The 18035-nt window shown below is 44.6% G+C and overlaps 1 protein-coding gene across 1 annotated transcript in view; it reads left to right on the plus strand.

Annotated features, from left to right (window-relative positions):
• LOC147228864 (alpha-1,6-mannosylglycoprotein 6-beta-N-acetylglucosaminyltransferase B-like) overlaps nt 1-18035 on the plus strand; it is a 100603-nt gene that overhangs the window by 63377 nt on the left and 19191 nt on the right. The window contains exon 9 of the mRNA XM_086157167.1: nt 13238-13369. Coding sequence (XP_086013293.1) covers nt 13238-13369 — 132 coding nt within the window. The remainder of the gene's footprint in view (nt 1-13237; nt 13370-18035) is intronic.

Below are 18035 nucleotides of genomic sequence, written 5' to 3' on the forward strand. Positions count from 1 at the left end.
CGTTGTTTTGGTCTTCGTTCCTTTCATTGGTAACGTTATGGCGCAACACTGCCCCCTGTGGCCCCAGCTGGTACTGCACCACACCGACGAGCTCCCCGAAAACGTACAGAATGCCACGGGAAATGAACGTTAAGCGCAAGTGAGCACTTAAACCTTACCAGTCTGTAAAAACCTCATTCTGTCCTACTTTATAAGTATTATCCTGGTTTTATTTTTTTCGATTTATTGTCACAACTGCGTTGGCATTCTAGACCCCTTAAACTGCTTTACCATCTGCTTTGTAATATTCTTGAGAAGAAGAGTGCGGAGTTACGTATTTGATTTATTGTATGCCTCTTTATAAATGTACAATTTCAATAATCTCTCCACTTGTGCGGTTAAGAAAAAAAGAATTATATTGTCCGAATTGCGCCGAGGAAAGCTGTCATACTTGCACAGATAAGCAAAGGTGTTTGCAGTGCCCTGTAATTAATCTATGTTTCCGCTGTGACGGCTGGTTGGAACTCGTCTTAGAAAAAGCTTTTTATCTGCAGCGAGAGACCACGCCGCGGCAGGGATCCTGGCCCGCTGCCCGATTCCCTGAGCAGATCCAGTCCCGCGCACCAAGGTCGGGGACATTTGACTTGTGTTTGCCTTCGACAGGATCATCAGTCTCAGAACATATGGGGCCTTCCGTGTCCCGTTGGAAAGGAGGATAACAGTGGGCGTTACCTGCGGACCCCCGGCCCCTTGAGGGGGAACGCTGTATAATTTGTCCATATGTTTAGCTTCTCGGGTCCCCCCAGGTTCAGAATCATCGCGGAAACATTAGGAAAAAACAGACTTTATGTTCTAGCCGTGCTTGCCTACCCCGAGACATTATGCTTTTGCTTGTATTTATAATCAGGTGAATATTGAAGGATTTTATGATGATGATTATCATTATTTTCATTATCATTATTATTTTCCCCCGGGGCAGCACAGTGGCGTAGCGGTTAGCGCTACGGCCTCACAGTGTAAAAGACTCGATTTGAGGGTTTGATCCCAACAAGGGGACCTTTCTGTGTAAAGTTTGCATGTTCTCTCCGTGTCTGCATGGGTTTTCTGCGGGTTCTCCGGTTTCCTCCCACAAAAACAGCAAGTGAACTGCAACGGGTTAATTGGAAAAAAATGAGAAAATTGCCCCGAATAAGTGAATGTTGTCCGTCTTTGTATGTGGCCCTGCGATTGACCGGCGACCAGTCCTCTTACCCAATGACCACTGGGATAGGCACTAGCATCCACTGCCACCCTGAGTGCAGGATAGGCGGCAGAAGAGGAATTATTGTCCCCTGTGGTTGATTGGTTCCAAAAAGTAGTGATGAATTAAAGATGCCACTTGTGTGTCATCAATCTTCGCCTGCCTTGGTTCAACCCTGACAGGGCGGCTCTTCTGTGTAGTGGGTTCTCCGGTTTCCTCCAATAGTTCACATGGGACCCCAAATTGTCCACAACGGATGAATGAGAGATTGAATAGTTGCATGTCTCTGTTTGCTGAGTGAATGAGAGTGTGAACAGTTATTTATCGTCACACGATGTGTGAATGACTGACCGTCTTGTCTTGATGGGTGGTTCCCACCTTTCGCCCGACGACAGCATTGGCGCCGGTTTGACGACCCCGAGTGCAGCATACATGGTACGGGCAATGAAGGATTGTGAATGAGTCAACTTACTGAAAAAGAATTGTCTTTATGTCGTAAACAAATAATCTGGTGTTCTTTCTCTAACTATATCCAAATGTTGCTTCGACCTTTTGGACTTTTCTGTTTGATCTACAAATGCTGGTGTACTAAGGACAGCGCGGCGTCAGCAGTAACCGTCCCCCCCCGGCGGGAGCGTAGGTGAGAAAGACAAAATTCAGCAATTTTAATGCAGAATCTAAAATAAAAAAAAAGGCACGAGAACATGACCAAACTTGTTTATTATTAGCACGAGCTATCTGAAATGAGCTGGACAGAAAAAAATACTTTATTATGAGTTTCCATCTTCCCTGAGGGCCATGGTCCGGACCTGCTTCACACGTATGTTTTCGCATGCATTTCCGCGTCAGCGTGAAGGTGCTGAAGAATTCAAGCATCACGAGGTTGAGAGCTCCAGCCAGGACATATCTTGCATATTCCGAGAGATGAAGCGTCTGTTTTCCTCCAGCTCTCTCTCTCTCTGCCTTTTCTTTCATCTCCTTCCTTCAGCTGCCGTCAGCCTGCCTCCCTCTCCACACGCAGACATAAAAGTGAAGCCTACGGAGGGCCTGGAGTCGGTGGCCTCGGTTCACCTCCCCCTGCCTCCCGGGCCGACCAAGCCACCATCTCATGTCGCATCACGACTGCGCGTTTGTGCGCCTTTTAATGCACGTGTCAAACTCAAGGCCCGCTGGACAAATGTGGCCCGCCACGTCATTTTATGTGGCCTGTGAGAACGTCTTAAAAGGTCTGATTGTCTTAAAGTAAATAAGTCAAACGTGTGCATTGGACTACATTTCCCACAATTCATGCCAATCATGTTACCTGGGAAGTGACAGCATCCCGCTATCAGATTGCAACGTATCCACATCAATGCCATTTTCAAAAAGTGGAATAGAGAAATACAAATGATCCCTAAATGTCTAGGAAGTTGATGCAGATGGAAGGCTGTTTCATGAAAGATGGGAACGTGAATACATGTTTGTGCTTCAAGGAGAAAAACATTTGTTCTATGAGGTAGAGTTGGTTCAATCTTTACAATCTATGGCAGCATTTTGACGCCAAGCACAGAGCTAAGTATGCCAAAGTCAGCCTTCCAGAAAACCAGCAAATTGTCCAAGAATTAAAAGCCAAAATGTTACATACGCATTTGTATAGATTCTGTGCAAATGCAGATGGAACAGTTTGGATTTAAATTAGTAATAAATTTAGAGTTACCTGTAACAGTAACAGTAAATTCACTGTTACCACTACATGTGGCCCTTTGAGGGCTACCATTATGCTAATGTGGCCCTCGGTCAAAATGAATTTGACACCCCTGTTTTTATAGCCATCCTCTCACTTTCTTCTCTTTTCCACCAATCAGCAGGTGGTTTTTATTTCCCCTCTTTTTTTTTTTTTTTCTTTTTTGTTATGTTATGTTAAAACGGCAAGCATTCATTGGGGACCAGCTTGTAAATCAAGCGTCAGTCGTAAATCAGGTGAACATTTTTCAATGGAAACTTACCGAGGTTTATTAGATTTTTGAATTATCTGCTGCTTCTTTGGCCTTTGTCATTCATTCATCATTCATTCATTATACATATCGCTTATCCTGCACGTAGGGTGGCAGTGGTGCTGAAGCCTATCCCAGTGATTGGGCTCGAGGCGGGGTTCACCCTGGACCGGGCGCCAGTCAATTGCAGAGCCGCATTTAGAGATAATATTTAAACATTCATTCACGTCTCACATAGAGGAACACGTTTTTACTCGCGGTGCATCAAGGCGGACGAACAGGGGAAGGTTCCCTTGGTGACATTTACTGACGCATTATGGGATTGTCAGAAACATCTTCTGTCTAGTACATGTGGAGAAATTGACCATAAAGTTGACTTTGACTTTCATTAGACAACCCTTTCTTGTTATTTTTCCATTTTTCATCAAACCTGTAGCGTCATCAATCGACATCAACATCCATGTCTATATCTAAATGTAACGTAAATAAAAGAGGCACTTGTGTTTTTCACATCTCTCTGTTCTAAAATCGCGTTCCTCCACTGGAGCAGCACCCCGAAAATAAACGCTTCCCCAGGTTGGTTGAAAAATGACGTGAAACATGTATTGTGGAGACATACAACCATTTGCTTGCTCATCCAGGCGTCATATTTGAACATCTGACCGTTTGCTCACTCATTCGCACATTACACAGGAACATCCAAACCATTCACTCCCTTGTTGAAATGTCCAGGCGCCAGTGAAAGTCCTGCATGTTTTCAAACTGTGGGAGGACCTCTGAGAACATGGAACTCCACACCGAAAGCCCGCTGCAGGAAATGCTCGCGTCCACTTGTATTTTTCAGTGCGAAATGGAAGGTGGCCGATGGCAAGAATCCCAAGTTTGCTCCCTTTGTCAGAGTGAGAGCAAAGCACTCACAACGTCTTCTGTAATCCCCTCTTCTCCTTCGTGCGCCCTCACCTTTCCTCCTCTCCAAACCTCGTTTGATTCTCCCTCCCTCGTCGTTTTTCCAGGTGTTTTTCCCCCCAAACTCACATCGGAGTGCTTGTTAACACCCCGTCATCTTCCCCCCTCACGCCAGGGGTGTCATTTTCACCGAGGGCCACATCAGCATAATGGTCGCCCTCTAAGGGCCACATGTAATGGTAACAGTATAAATGTAACAAAATGCGATGTAAAATAAATGTATTTACACCTTCATGTTAAATAACTCTGAATTTATTACTCATTCAAATCCAAAATGTTACATATGCATCCCCATCTTTCTTGAAACAGCCTTCCACCTGCATCAACTTTTCTCTTCCTGGACATTTAGGGATCATTTGTATTTCTCTATTCCACTTTTTGAAAATTGGAATTGATGTGGATACGTTGCAATCTTAATAGCGGGATGCTTTCACTTCGCAGGTAACATGATCGGCATGAATTGTGAGAAATGTAGTCCAATGCACACGTTTAACTTATTTATTTTTCAGAAAATCAGACCTTTTAAGACATTCTTGCGTGACGGGCCACATCATTAAAATGACTATTGGCCGACGAGCCTTGAGTTTGACACGCGTGCTCTCGCACCAACATCCTATCTATCACAATTGCAAACACGAAAACACGTATAAACAGTATCGACTTGGTCGTCCCCTGATTCCCTTTAACGGTCCAGGACTTTTACTGGCTCTCATGTTTCTGCTGTTGCTTTGGCTCATTTACCCGTGCAACGCTACAATATAAATATAAAAGCATATATATATATATATATATATATAAGTAAAACAAAGCCGTGATAACGGTTAGTTGACAATCTGCTGTTTGCATACTGCTTAGGACATTCTGCAGGAACCCCATTAGGCTTTTTCCTCATTATGTCCGTTACACACGTTTTAAATGATGCCTCCATCTTTACTTTGGGCAAAAAAATGTTATTAGCTAAAACCGAGTCAGCCTCAGTGCTTTCCCCGCTTCCAGCATTCAGCGAGAGTTTGTTTTTAGCGAAATTACCTCAGGGGAAACTAATTGACTCGTTTTGTCCTCCGACACTTTTCCCTGCGAGTTAATAATGAGAGTCAACATCGGTCCATCCAATCACGCCGTGTTGTGGGTTCGTCGCTTCGGCTCCATATCGATCCGCTGATGCAGATCCGAGACGGTTTCTGCCTTGGCGCCCGGATTCCCACCTGAACAAGCGAGGTTTTACCCCGAATCGATCGGTCACCCCGTTATTTTGGCAGGCGTCAAATATACTGCATGCATTTCTAAGAGGTACGGCGAGGTTGTGCACGACGAATGCATTTGTGTGTTCGCTTGTGTTGTTCTCGATGAAAACCTCGCAATATCTGTGACTGGTGTGCGCAGCATGAGGGAGAGGTCGTCTTTTCACACCACTGACCTTGTCTTGGACTTTATTAGTCCACCAGGCAGGCAGTATTAAGACATTTCCCAATTTCCTTCGCACTTCAATAGAAATGTCACCATTTTTATTGTAACATTAATATAAATGACACACCTGGATGCCAACAGTCATTTTTTTTTTCTGTTAACTTTGCATCGACCTTAAAAGATCACGGTTTGCCTCTCCAGTATAATAACCCCGGGATCGTGGCCGAATTGATTCCATTAATATTTAAAATATAATTGCATATTATCACAGTGAGCCAGATGGGAAGATGCTGTTGATAATGTCATGAGATTATTTTAGTTTATAGTCAAATAAGAAAATAAGGGCACGTTCTCGGTTAAATGTGTGGTTACAGACAGGCGGCTTGAGGAATGCAAATGCCTCCCATAGCATTATATCATTTCTCCTATTCTACTCTATTTTTTCTTCCCCAGATGTTATTTCCTTTTTTTTTTAACTGTTTTTCTTTATTTTATTTATTTTTTATTATCATGTATCTCTTTGCTCCCTTGCAGCTGCAGCATGGCAAATGCCCCCGCCGTGGGACAAATGAAGGTCTATCTAATCTTATCCAAAGCGTTTTGAAGTTATTTGGACAGTGGTCTGAATAACTGCCTAAAATGGCTCATCTAATGTCGGATTATTTGGACATGTGGTGATTTTAGTGAAAATCAATACAGCTCAAATCCTGGCTTTCATAATGGAACTTTTTTAGTGGCTCGGGAACAGATTTGGATTTAACCTTGGCAATAAAAAGGATCAAAATTTCCCTAAAATGTCTTTTGTTTTACGCTTGATCACCCCTCTGAGTCTAAATGAGACTTTTACTCTTATGAGCACAGAATGAGGCGGCAGCACCAGTCCTGGTCGACTCGTTCACCATTAAATCATTACTCCTGCCCTCACGGCTACGACATCCCGGGTTGAATTCCCACTTGAGGTTTTCTGTGTGGAGTCTCCACATCCTACTCATATCTGCATGGCAATGAGATGAGGGATGAGATGTACTTCGATTAATTATTGAAATTCATTAACTAATTAATTAATTAATACTTTATTAATCCCTCACGGGGAAATTCATTCTCTGCATTTAACCCATCATGGATGAACCATGAGCAGTTGGCTGGCGTCTGTCAGCGCCACGGGAGCGGTTACGTGTTCAGTGTCTTGCTCAACAGCACATCGAACCAGGTTCGGTTCGGTCACCCTAATGATCCCGTGCTTGGGAAATTGTTTCGCAGCAGCACCGAGACTTGCAAGGACAAGACAAGCTAAAAAGACGAGTAAAAATTAAATAAAATGAACAAACTTTGGGGCGGCACGGTGGCATAGTGGTTAGCGCTTCGGCTTCACAGCACGAAGGATTACGACAAGGAGAACTTTCTGTGTGGAAGTTTGCATGTTCTCCTTGTGTCTGCGCTGGTTTCCTCCCACAGTCCAAAAACATGCAGGAGGTCAACTGTTAAAAAAATCGGGGAAAAATGGCCCGAATGATTGAGTGAGTGAGTGAATGGTTGTCCGTCTCTATATGTGGCCCTGTGATCGACTGGCGACCAGTCCAGGGTGTACCCCGCCTCTCGCTCCAACACCCCCCTGCGACCCTGAGTGCGGATAAGCAAAAAAAAAAAAACAACTCCATATTTACCAATATACAGGAATAAATAATGAGCAGAGTGGCAATGTGAAGTAGTGGAGTAACTGTTAGAGTGAGTTATTGTCTAGTGTTATGGCATAAGGTGAGTAAGATTTCCTGTATCTTTCCAGTGTAACAGTCAGCTGGAGAAGCTGTCAATCAAGTGTGAGGTGAAGGTGTGGTTCAGGTTGTCTTAAGCGTCCTCCTTTCCGCCACAGTCTCAAAGTTTTCCCATCTTGCGACCAATCACAGAGCCAGCTGTCCTGATGACCCCGTCTTGTCTTAAGGAGTCTCCGGCTCTGATCGGGTTCTCCGGTTTCCTACCGCATTTCAAACACGCACAGTATATGAGACCAAATCTCTGCATGTTGCGAATTGTCGCACCTCTCCGGTTTCCAGCGCTCCGTTCGGTGGCTGCAGCCGAGAGATTCCCTCCTCGGACGCAAACGCGGAGTGTTTGAGTGTTCCGCGCTTTTTTGGACTCAGCTCAATTCAGACAGACGCCTACGTGTGCAGGCTGATGATGTACATCAGGCATCTATTAAAAAGAATAGTACAGCTCTGCTCTGTCAGCAAAATCTGTGCCTGTGTGTCTCCCAACAATTCCTCCGTTAGTTGGCTTGACGTAGTTAGCATTTATTCCTGCATATTCATTGCTGTGCGCGCGTTCAATCACACCGAGCAGAATGCAGAGTCTGCTGGAACGCCGCATCGGCCTCTGTCTCGCCCCTCCCCAGGCCTCGCCGTCGGCGCCGAATTGCAAGGGAGACTCCCTCTGATGCCCGGAGCGGTGGCGCGTGTGGCCGACGCAACAGTTTAATCACACGGCATCAAATCAAAGCATTTCCTTAGCTGTGTAAATGTGTACAATCACGCATTTGCGCGCGCACGTGTGTGTGTGTGTGTGTGTGTGTGTGTGTTTGTGTGTGTGTGTGTGTGCATTACCAGTCTGCAGCAAATCCTCGCCATCAACATTGACTCCGACCCACAGTTTAGTGGGATTGGGTCAAATGTTGCTGATGAAGGGGGAATAAAAAAATCACGATCCGCCCGAGGTCATGTGAGATTGTGTGTGTGTGTGTGTGTGTGTGTGTGTGTGTGTGTGTGTGTGTGTGTGTGTGTGTGTGCGCATCCCCAGACCATTGTCAGGCCTTGGCGTTCACAGAGATGAATTCCCGTCGTTGTAGCTCCTCCCGCCCTCCTTATCCCCTCGTCATCCATATTGCTCTCTGTGTATTTTTACCTCCATCACTCCTCCACCTGTCTCCATCTCTTTAATATTCAGCTCCAGCATGACCCCCCTCCACACACACACACACACACACACACACTCACACACACACCTTCTCCTATCGTGTTGGATTCTTCCCGTCCGTCTCATCGACTGCTCGGCCCGTCTCACCTCTTATTTAGCCCCTCACCTCACTCCATCATTTCCCTTTCTTCCCCTCCGCCGTCGCTCCCTTCACGTTCTCTCCCGCCGTTGGAGAATTTAATTACCTCTGACAGGGGTGTTGAGTGTTTTCCTCTTCCCTCTTTCATCTTTGATCTCGCCACCCTGTGCTTTCCTCTCGCCTGAATTTTTGGCGCCTTTTCGCAGCCTCCTGATCTGGTACGCCCTGCCTCGCCTGATAACCGGAGCCTGTCAGCTCCTTCGAGCAATACGCGTGTGAATAAGTGTGTGTGTTCGCGTGTGTGTGGGTGGGTGTGGGTGTGCCTGCAGCTGCCCCAGTTTGTTTGTGCCCTATTATCGTTTGATTGGGCCGTTAACAGCCTGTTTTCAACGTTTTTAATTCCAGCTATAGACTGCATTGTGTTCACACACTCTCATTCCTCGGGTAACGTAACGTGATTGGGTTTTTTTTTTTTTGTTTGTTTTTTTTTTGCATCGATGCACATTCTTCTTTTCCTTTGCCGCTCCCTTTTCGCCGCAGCCGATCACCTGCCTTCGTCCTCCCGTCCTCTTTCCCTCCGTCCTTTCTGGTCTCCAACCTCTACATCTTTCTATCCCTCCTTTGTCCTCCTCCAAACCATCTCATTCTGACTTTATGATAATAGTAATAATACAATATATCGAAACATTACCACTTTTTTCTTTTTTTTCCACTGCTGCTATTTTGCACTGAGAAAACCATCATGCTGCTATTGCACCATACACCATGATGGTACTACTTACTGACCTTTGCATGAAACTGTGCAAAAAAACACTGCTCATGCCGTTAAATATCAGTCTGCATCTGCATGCACTTTCCAGAGTGTGGAAAAGAGGTAAAGAAACTGGTTCAAGCAGGTTGGAATGGGTGGAGAAAAGTCACAGGGGTACGAAGAGATAGAAGACTATCAGCCAGAATGAAAGGAAAAGTGCTCTCCGATGCTTTATGGTCTGGAAGCAGTGAAAATGACCAGCAGACAGGAGGCAGAGTTGGAGGTCGCAGAGATGAAGATGTTCTCTTTGGAAGTGACCAGGATGGATAAGATCGGGAATGAGTCCATCAGAGGAACAGCACATGTGAGATGTTTTGCAGAGAAGGTCAGAGAAGCCAGAGACGGTTGGGTCATGTGCAGAGGAGGAATCGTGACCATATTGGTGGACGGATGCCGAAATTGGAAGTCTCGATGAAGACCAAAGAAAAGCTTTACGGACGTAGTGAGCAAGGATATGAAGACAGTTGCTGTGAGAGAGGAGGATACAGAAACTAGGGTTAGATGGAGAAGGTTGATTTGCAGTAGCCCAAAGGAAAAGAAGCATCCCCTCCGTCCGCTCCGATGTGCCACATCTCGGCGACTGTCCACCCCATCACTCTGAGCTTCCGGCTGCCGATCGAACCGGTCTCGGCTCTTCTCAATTTTGGCTTCTCAGTGGTGGAATGAACTCCCGGAAGAAGTCAGAACAGCGAGATCGCCGCCCATCTTCTGCCGTGAGCTGAAATCATACCTCTTTACCAAGCAGTACCCCAATAATCGCACTTAGCCCCCCCCCACAAAAAAAACAAAGAAATTAATGTATGTATTTATGTACAGTATATGGTTTTGAGATAGCTATTTGGTAGCGTGGTGACTTCTGAATAACGACTACTGGTGCTTTGGATCTTCGGTTATTGAATTGCAAATTTTTGTTAATCCCTTTGGATTAAAGCGTTTGCTAAATGACTAATGTAATGTAATCTGTGTGCACTTTATACTTAATGTTAAATGTAACAGTATGTTACTGTTAATTTTCACTCTTATTATTTTGTTAATTTCACGTTATCTCGGGATTGTGAGAAACATCTTCTCCACTCCTCTTCTCCACGTCCGGTACATGCGGAGAAATAGACAATAAAGCAGACTTTGACTCATCCAGAGCATCTAATACGTGCTGTCCCTCCGACGGCCCCCGACATTCAACATTCAAACCCGTCATTGAGTTTCCTCGTGCAAGTTCTCATTTTAGTTTTTGCTCCCGGATGCCCATCATGCATAGCAAATTCCAGGTATTTGGAATGCACATATGTTAATGTGTTTATTCATTACTTTCTGCAAAACACCCCCAACAAATTAAGAAAATCCGTCATGTTATTTGCCATTTTTATTTGTTATTTAACTACCCTCTTTTCTCTTGACCTTTGAAAGCAACTGCAGTGTTGAATTTGACATTTGTTTTAATGGCAGGGAGTGGAAATTAAACTCGCTAACATATTTCTACACCTGTGGCAATGGACACGGGCGGGGAATTGGATAACCCGTCGCAGCCCCCGAGCCACCGGCGCGTACTTACAAACCGCATTGGCAAAATCGTGATCTTTGTGGAATTTTTTACCAGATAATGCTTTGCAACTTAAAAAATGTCCACGTTTGTGTCACAGCCACGACAGGCATCCGCATGGCAACATCAAAACAGCAGCCTGGCGTTGGTGTGGTGGCTTTTTTTTTTTGTTTGTTTGTTTTTTTATGCCATTAAGTCCAAAAACTGTGAAATTGACCCTAAATTGGTCAATAATGTGCAGAAATCGCAAGCAAACGATGCACAAATAACATTATATTCACATCTGTGTTTGGAAAATCAGCAGGGTTTTTTACTTTCTTCTCCACTAGTTGTTTTTACACTGTATGTTAACAATCTCGCTTGTAAAAATATTGGGAACGTGTACGCAGCGATCTCTAATGCTGCATTTCATTATACTCTGTTTCAGGAACAACCACCTTGAGTATGCATGATTCTAATGAGTTGATTACTAACGATATTATCATAATACAGACAAATACACTGATTATAAAGTAGAGAACCGTGAAGAGTGTGTGTGTGTGTGTGTGAGTGTGTGTGTGTGTGTGTGTGTGTGTGTGTGTGTGTGTGTGTGTGTGTTCACATCCATAACAAAGGGCAGGTGTCAAATAAACACCTTGCAATGACTTGTATACTGCAAGTCCTCATTCATTAAGCCAACTCGGCTTTCACAGGAAGGAATCCATGCAATTGAAATTCACGGCATCTGAATGATTGCCGTCAACCCTCGTTAGTTTTCCTCGAGCTTCGTTGATTTTTTATTTTTTTTTAAGCATGTCACGCGATGTTCGGGTGTCTGCAACTGCAAACGGACGCCAGAGCTTTGTCTTGAGCACAGTGAGGGTACTCGTGGAATACGGTTTCTCTCTGATCTCTTGCCGTTGCCTTTTTTTTTTTTTTTGCACAGCCTATTTATTCAGTATATTGAGTGCATTTCATGTTTTGTAGCTTTCTAGTTTTAGCACTAGAGCCTTTCACGGTCGTCTCTGAGACTGTCTGCTCTGTTCAAAATGCAAAAATAAACATGGTTTTTCACACCTTTTCAGGTGTTCAAAACAAACGTGTTCGCCGTTACTTGTTCCAAACAGAACAAGATAAATATACAAAGATACATTCTAGATAAATGTAGTATTTATGTAAGTGCAAAAACCATATGAAGGCCTTTTTAGACTTAATTTAACCGTCTATCTCTGGTGGTGCACTCCTGCCGCGCTGTGCTGCCAAATGGTCTTTTGAACATGCAGCGCGGGTAAAACCAGCAAAGCATTGATCAGCTTCACTGGAAATTCGCATGACATTATCCTCAAGCGTTTGTCTTCGTAGTTTTTTTTTTTCTTTTTTTTTTTCATGAGAGTGAGAGCTTGGTACGACCTTCCAATCCACCCACTGGGCTGCTACCCGGCAGCAGAACTGTCAGCACGGCAGCATCCCTCAGCAGATGAATCACTCACACAAGAAAGAGAGAGAGCAGACTGAGAACAACGCTTGAGAAGAAACTACTTTCATGGTCTTCCTTTGCTGTGTGTGTATGTGTGTGTGTGTGTGTGTGTTTGTGATTAAATGTGGTTTAAATGAAATTAAGGACACCTTTTTTTAAAATGTTTGGATTTCACTTAATAACTTGAATTCAACAAGATTTAAATATTAAATTAAAGATCATACAAAGTTATTTTCATCCTTTTTTTTTTCTAAATGACCATTGGCCTCCTATTCTCTGGCTCACCTGTAATTTTTACAATTTTTCTTCCTTTGAGTAACACCCTTGAAGCTTTCTGAAATGACGGGCTTGTGTTTATTAAACACCGACACAATTTGGTTGTTTGCTCCGAGAACACCGTGGCACTTTTGGTCACCGGAACCTGGATAACAGCGCCAATCCGGAGTAGCTAGAGATATCTGGCCGAAACTCAAGGAGCCTCCACGCCTTATTGCTGTATGTCATCCATTGCCGTGCACTGTTTAGAGTTCAGCTGTGCACAACATAACCCATCACGAGCAGCTACTGAGGGGCTCAAAAACACTTCGACAGGGAACTCGGGGGCTCCACGCAGGAACGTCCGACTCCGAGATAGCCGCGTTCGACGTGCCCCTTCTTGACATTTTCCCATTTCTAAATCAGATGCGGGGTTTTTGTCCGACTTAATAATGAATGCCTGGGTGCCTTGGGGCCCAGCGCAGGTGCGCCTGTTTTTCTGTCCGTCTCTCTCTCTTCCCCGTCCGAACCCAGCCTCTTACTCTGTGCCTGTTTTTATTCCAGCTTCCTCGGCGTGCCCCCCGGCAGAGGCAGTTGCCCTTTAACTGGCCCGCTGCCTTTCGACCTCATCTACACCGACTATCACGGCCTGCAGCAGATGAAGCAGCACATGGGGCTCTCGCTGAGGAAACACAAGTTAGTGGGCGCGCCGTGTCTTTGTCGCCTGTGTGTCGTACGTCTTATTTCTGGATTCATTTATTGCTGTGACTATGTCCCCACCAGTTATAAAAATGCGACCATGCTTGTGAAATTCAAACAAACCCGCTCTCCACGCGCACACCGCCACACACCATTTTCCACCGCGGTACCCGGTGAGCGTCATTACTCTGCGCAGCAAGAATAAGATAAATATTACACATGGCACCTGCGGTATTACCACACACACACACACACATACACACACAAGGGGTAGTTCATGTGTGCCTCACTTTCAAAAGAAAAACCTCACGCATTCGGTGTAACCATCAACAAGGGGGTGTTGTTTAAAACAGAAAAATAGACAGCGGAACAATACGAAGGGAGGTCCTGTTGTAACTGTGACAAAAGAGAACCTAATGGCTTCGGGCTCTGCCACAAAGATGGAGCAACCGGGGAAACTAGGCCACAGCAGTCACGGGGCGATACACTAATGGAGTATCCAAAACAAGGATTAAAATTGCCATTGTGCACATCAAAAAGCCACAAACTCTGCAGAGCACCGCATCGTACACCAATTATGTCTTCAGCTCTTCCGTTCGGGTGCTCCAGAGACGCATGATGCTGTAAACCCCTGGCTGAGTCTCGTCCTGCCCGGCCCCTTGAAAACAACAGCTTGGCGTCGCAATTTGTCGAACTCGTCCCTCGGTGGGCTTTTAAACTGCCATCTTTGTCCACTCCCTCTGGACAAGAGCAGCTATTGCCCTTTTCTGTTCCTGTCGATTTGGCTCCAAACAAAATGACAAAGAGAAGTGACAAGAATAAACATGTCATACACTTTGTGGACAGACGTGTCAGGACACGCCTTATCGGTCCAGTTAACTGTAAGAGCTAATGCCACAGTTGGCAACAGCGTTACTGTTATTATTAGTCAGAGATCATTTATTGTGACAGGCTAGGCGAGCGGACGCCGCTAGGCGATGGTGGATCAGGCCAATAATGCAGAGGCAGCGGAGAGATTCCTGTAAAATGTTTTATTACCAGAAAAACCCAGGTCACATTGTCACCATAGCCCAAAAAGAAAAATTGCTAAATCGCCGATATAAACAGAGAACAACGAGGCAGCAAGGGTAAATGCACCGGGCAAAATCAAATACCAGACTCAAAAATACCAGGCTAAGTCTCAAACAGAGAGCAAAAAGCAGCAGGGACAAACGCACAAGGCAAAAAGCAGAATCTCTCTCCCAGACATAGGACTAGTCTGTCATACCTACAGCAGGCAACCGGCACCATTATCACATAATTGACAAAACACAAATAACGACATAACAGCTAGCGGTGCATCGTAAGGACATTTCATGATCTTTAAACAGCAGATTGACCAAGGATATTAAAATGTAACTCGATGCAATGATGCATTCAGAGATAGAAACAGAGGCGGCTTGATCAAGGGCATCTCAGTCATCCCCATCACACTGCCATGTTCGACCGGACCAATTGTGGCGGGAACCCAATAAATGTACCCTGGTTTGCCGATGGCACCCTTTTACCACCGGAGGGGCTCATCGACAACAAGGGGCACCACTCTGAAAGGCTACATTTCTATTCTTCCCTACGAAAGTTTGCAATTGCTTAAAGTACAATAAAGAAGCTAAGCCTTTTCACATTGTCCGTCCAGTGCGCTCATTTCAAGTAATACCCCGAGCTGCAAAGTTTGTTGGCAGCGCCCCGCTCTGCGCTCTTGCACATAAAACCGATTGTGTCGGCATGCTCGGCGTTTACGCGGGTATCCATCCATGTGAGCGTGTTTGAACAAGGGCTGACTTGCAGCTACCGAGGCAGGGACATGTGCAGTCTGTCTATAACCGTCACAATTATGCCAGCCACTGCCAACCCACAAATCTGGGCACTTTCGTTCTGACCTAACTGGTCGAGACAGAAGGCTGAGATGGGATCTGTCCAAGGTTCATGCCTGGTAAAGGGCAGTCTCTCCTATGGTCAAGTGCTGTGCTCATGGGGCGGGACGTCGGGCTTCTGTAAATCATTTTAAAAAGACCACTGGGACAAAGACAGGACTGTGTTGTAATTTGGTGCCATAAAGATAAAATCTGACTTGATTTGAATTAAACTCAAACAGATACATAGAAATCTACATTTTAAAAATTTGTGAAAGTGGAACAGAATTCTTCTCTGCCAGAAGTCTCAAGTGTAGCAGTGGAATTGGACGGTAGAAGGGTTCTTGGACAAAAGCAAGCCAGCCACAGAGTGACTTCATTCGTAAAGTCACAATTAGAGTATTGGATGCCGAAGCCTGTAGCGCATAATCGTACCCAATTATCTGTAGCCTCAGTAACTACAGCTGTCCACCTTTCCCTGGGCATTGGCACAAAATCTGTGCTCCTAGATTGTCATGGGAAATTCTCATGACCCCCAACAGCGGTATGCCAGCCTTACAGCGCCAAGCACCATGCCAGGGGTTATATTTAGTGCTGGGCATGACACTGGAGGAGTTGAAATGACAACAGGAAGCTTCTCTGTCTGTCAGCTTGACAGACAAGCATTTCACAGATGCCACAGAGTCTTATCAGACTTGACTGCATTGTTTCACTGCTGAAGTATAATGATATGTTTTTCACTGGACTGAGTTTGAGGCTTTATTTCCACTGAAGAGAAATAGCAATGCTTGGCCAAACCAAGACATTTGGACAACTCTCTTCTTCTAACTGGGGGTATATTATGGAAAGGTACCTATTCTAGTAAAGTGTAATTGCGTCCGACCCCACCAAGCAAGTTCCATTTAGGCATGGTCACATGGGGTTGCGGTAGAAGTGGACTAGCCCACAGGTAGTCCACAATCTTTGGGACAAGTGTCGATATTTTGAGCCTGGTGGGAAGCCCTTTTTGGTCGTTAGAGCTGCTGTAGGTGTAAGAGCCATGTGTCCCAAAGCATTTGTCCAAATAACATGTACAAGTAGGAGGCCAAATGAAGAACCTTACCAGGAAGTACAATGGTCTGCACTTAGTGCTTTATTCACTTTCCGGTTTCAAAGGGCTGGACTGCATTCACCTCTTCACACATGCACGGCTGCTAACCAGGCCATCTGGAACAACTGGGGGGGTTCAGTGTCTTGATCAAGGATGCTTCGTCATACAAACAGGAGGGAACCAGGAATCAAACCGCCAACTTCCTGATTGGAGGGAGACGCCCTCTACAAACTGAGCCGCACCAGAGCCAAGAAGGGCAAATGATAAAAGTAGGGCAACATGGGTGAAAAAATAGAGATATCTGAAATCAAAATGCATTTAGAGATGCACTGGGCATTTTCAGACTCTCCTATAAAGAGAATGGGAAGTCTCACACACAAAAACAAATTAGAAAAAAAAAATCCCACATTTCCCCCCGACAAGATGTCAGTTCTCCACTAGTCTACCCATTTAATTGCCCGCTGAGGTCAGCAAATTCCCTCTTCCATTACCGGTGCAGTCTTAACCTCAGCACAGCCTAACAGGACGTGACGGATAGTATTTATAAGAGGTGGACTTTTGTTTTGCCGGGGGTTTGTTGTCTCTTATCGTCCAAATGTTACAGCATTGCAGTGAATAAAAGAAACACCTTTTCCTCGTTTCCACAGAAAAAAAATGCATTCAAGGATTTCAAAGATGTGATGAGAAGAATAAAAGTACAATTTCCATTCATGATGCCCCAAATAAGAAGTCTTTATCATTTTTCCAAAAACTTGTTTTGTGACTTCAGGAAAAAACTGCCTTGCTTTATCATGTGTGCTATATTTAAGGTGTGTGAAGAGGTAGAATCAGAGAGCAGATAGGATAAAAAGGACTCTTACCTGATCTTTCCAGGGCTCTGAATTTACAAGAGACTTTTGGGTTCAAAAATCAATAATTCCAATGAGTACAGGATTAATTTGGATTTGGACCCTAATTTCAATATAGGTCAATGTCTTTGTGTCAAATACATTTTTTGGGACATGTTTTTCAGAGTCCCTTGTATGTATATGTATGAACTGCACTTTTTGTAAGTCGCTTTGGATAAAAGCGTCTGCCAAATGACTGCAAAGTAATTTACAGTCGTGTGTGTGTGTGTGTGTGTGTGTGTGTGTGTGTGTGTGTGTATACTTGTGTGAGTATGTATGTATGTGTATATTTATGTATATGTGTATACATGTATATATGTGTTTATATATGTGTGTGTGTGTATGAATTTTTATGTATTTTCTATATATGTATAGATATATAGATCTGTGTGTGTGTGTGTGTGTGTGTGTGTGTGTGTGTTCGAGATTCGAACAGGTTCAGACTCACGACTTACGTGATATATAATTCGTGTCAGAAAATCTAAAAAGTAGCATCAGTCATTATCAATTCATTGTAAGCAGCAGAAACTTATCACCGTTGCCGTGACGAGATCTGCGGAGATAATTGTGTTCCCCATCTGTCCGGCAGATAAGCCCACTTTAAGTAGCTTCTGTTTAAGTTCCATCACTCAATTTATGGACTCTGCCACGCCTTCGCTTCTGGACAGAAACATCTGAGGAGTGTCTTTGCGCAGGTTCTGATTCTAGAGGTCGAGATTTGCCGCAAAATATTCAGTCACATTGTCTGCATTGAAATGTGATTGCCTGACGTGATTTCAAAATTGCCTCCAACG

Source organism: Fistularia commersonii, chromosome 12 (genome assembly GCF_037954325.1).
Source record: "Fistularia commersonii isolate RoL2024-O1a breed Wild chromosome 12, RoL_Fcom_v1.0, whole genome shotgun sequence".
In the NCBI taxonomy this organism is placed as follows: domain Eukaryota; kingdom Metazoa; phylum Chordata; class Actinopteri; order Syngnathiformes; family Fistulariidae; genus Fistularia; species Fistularia commersonii.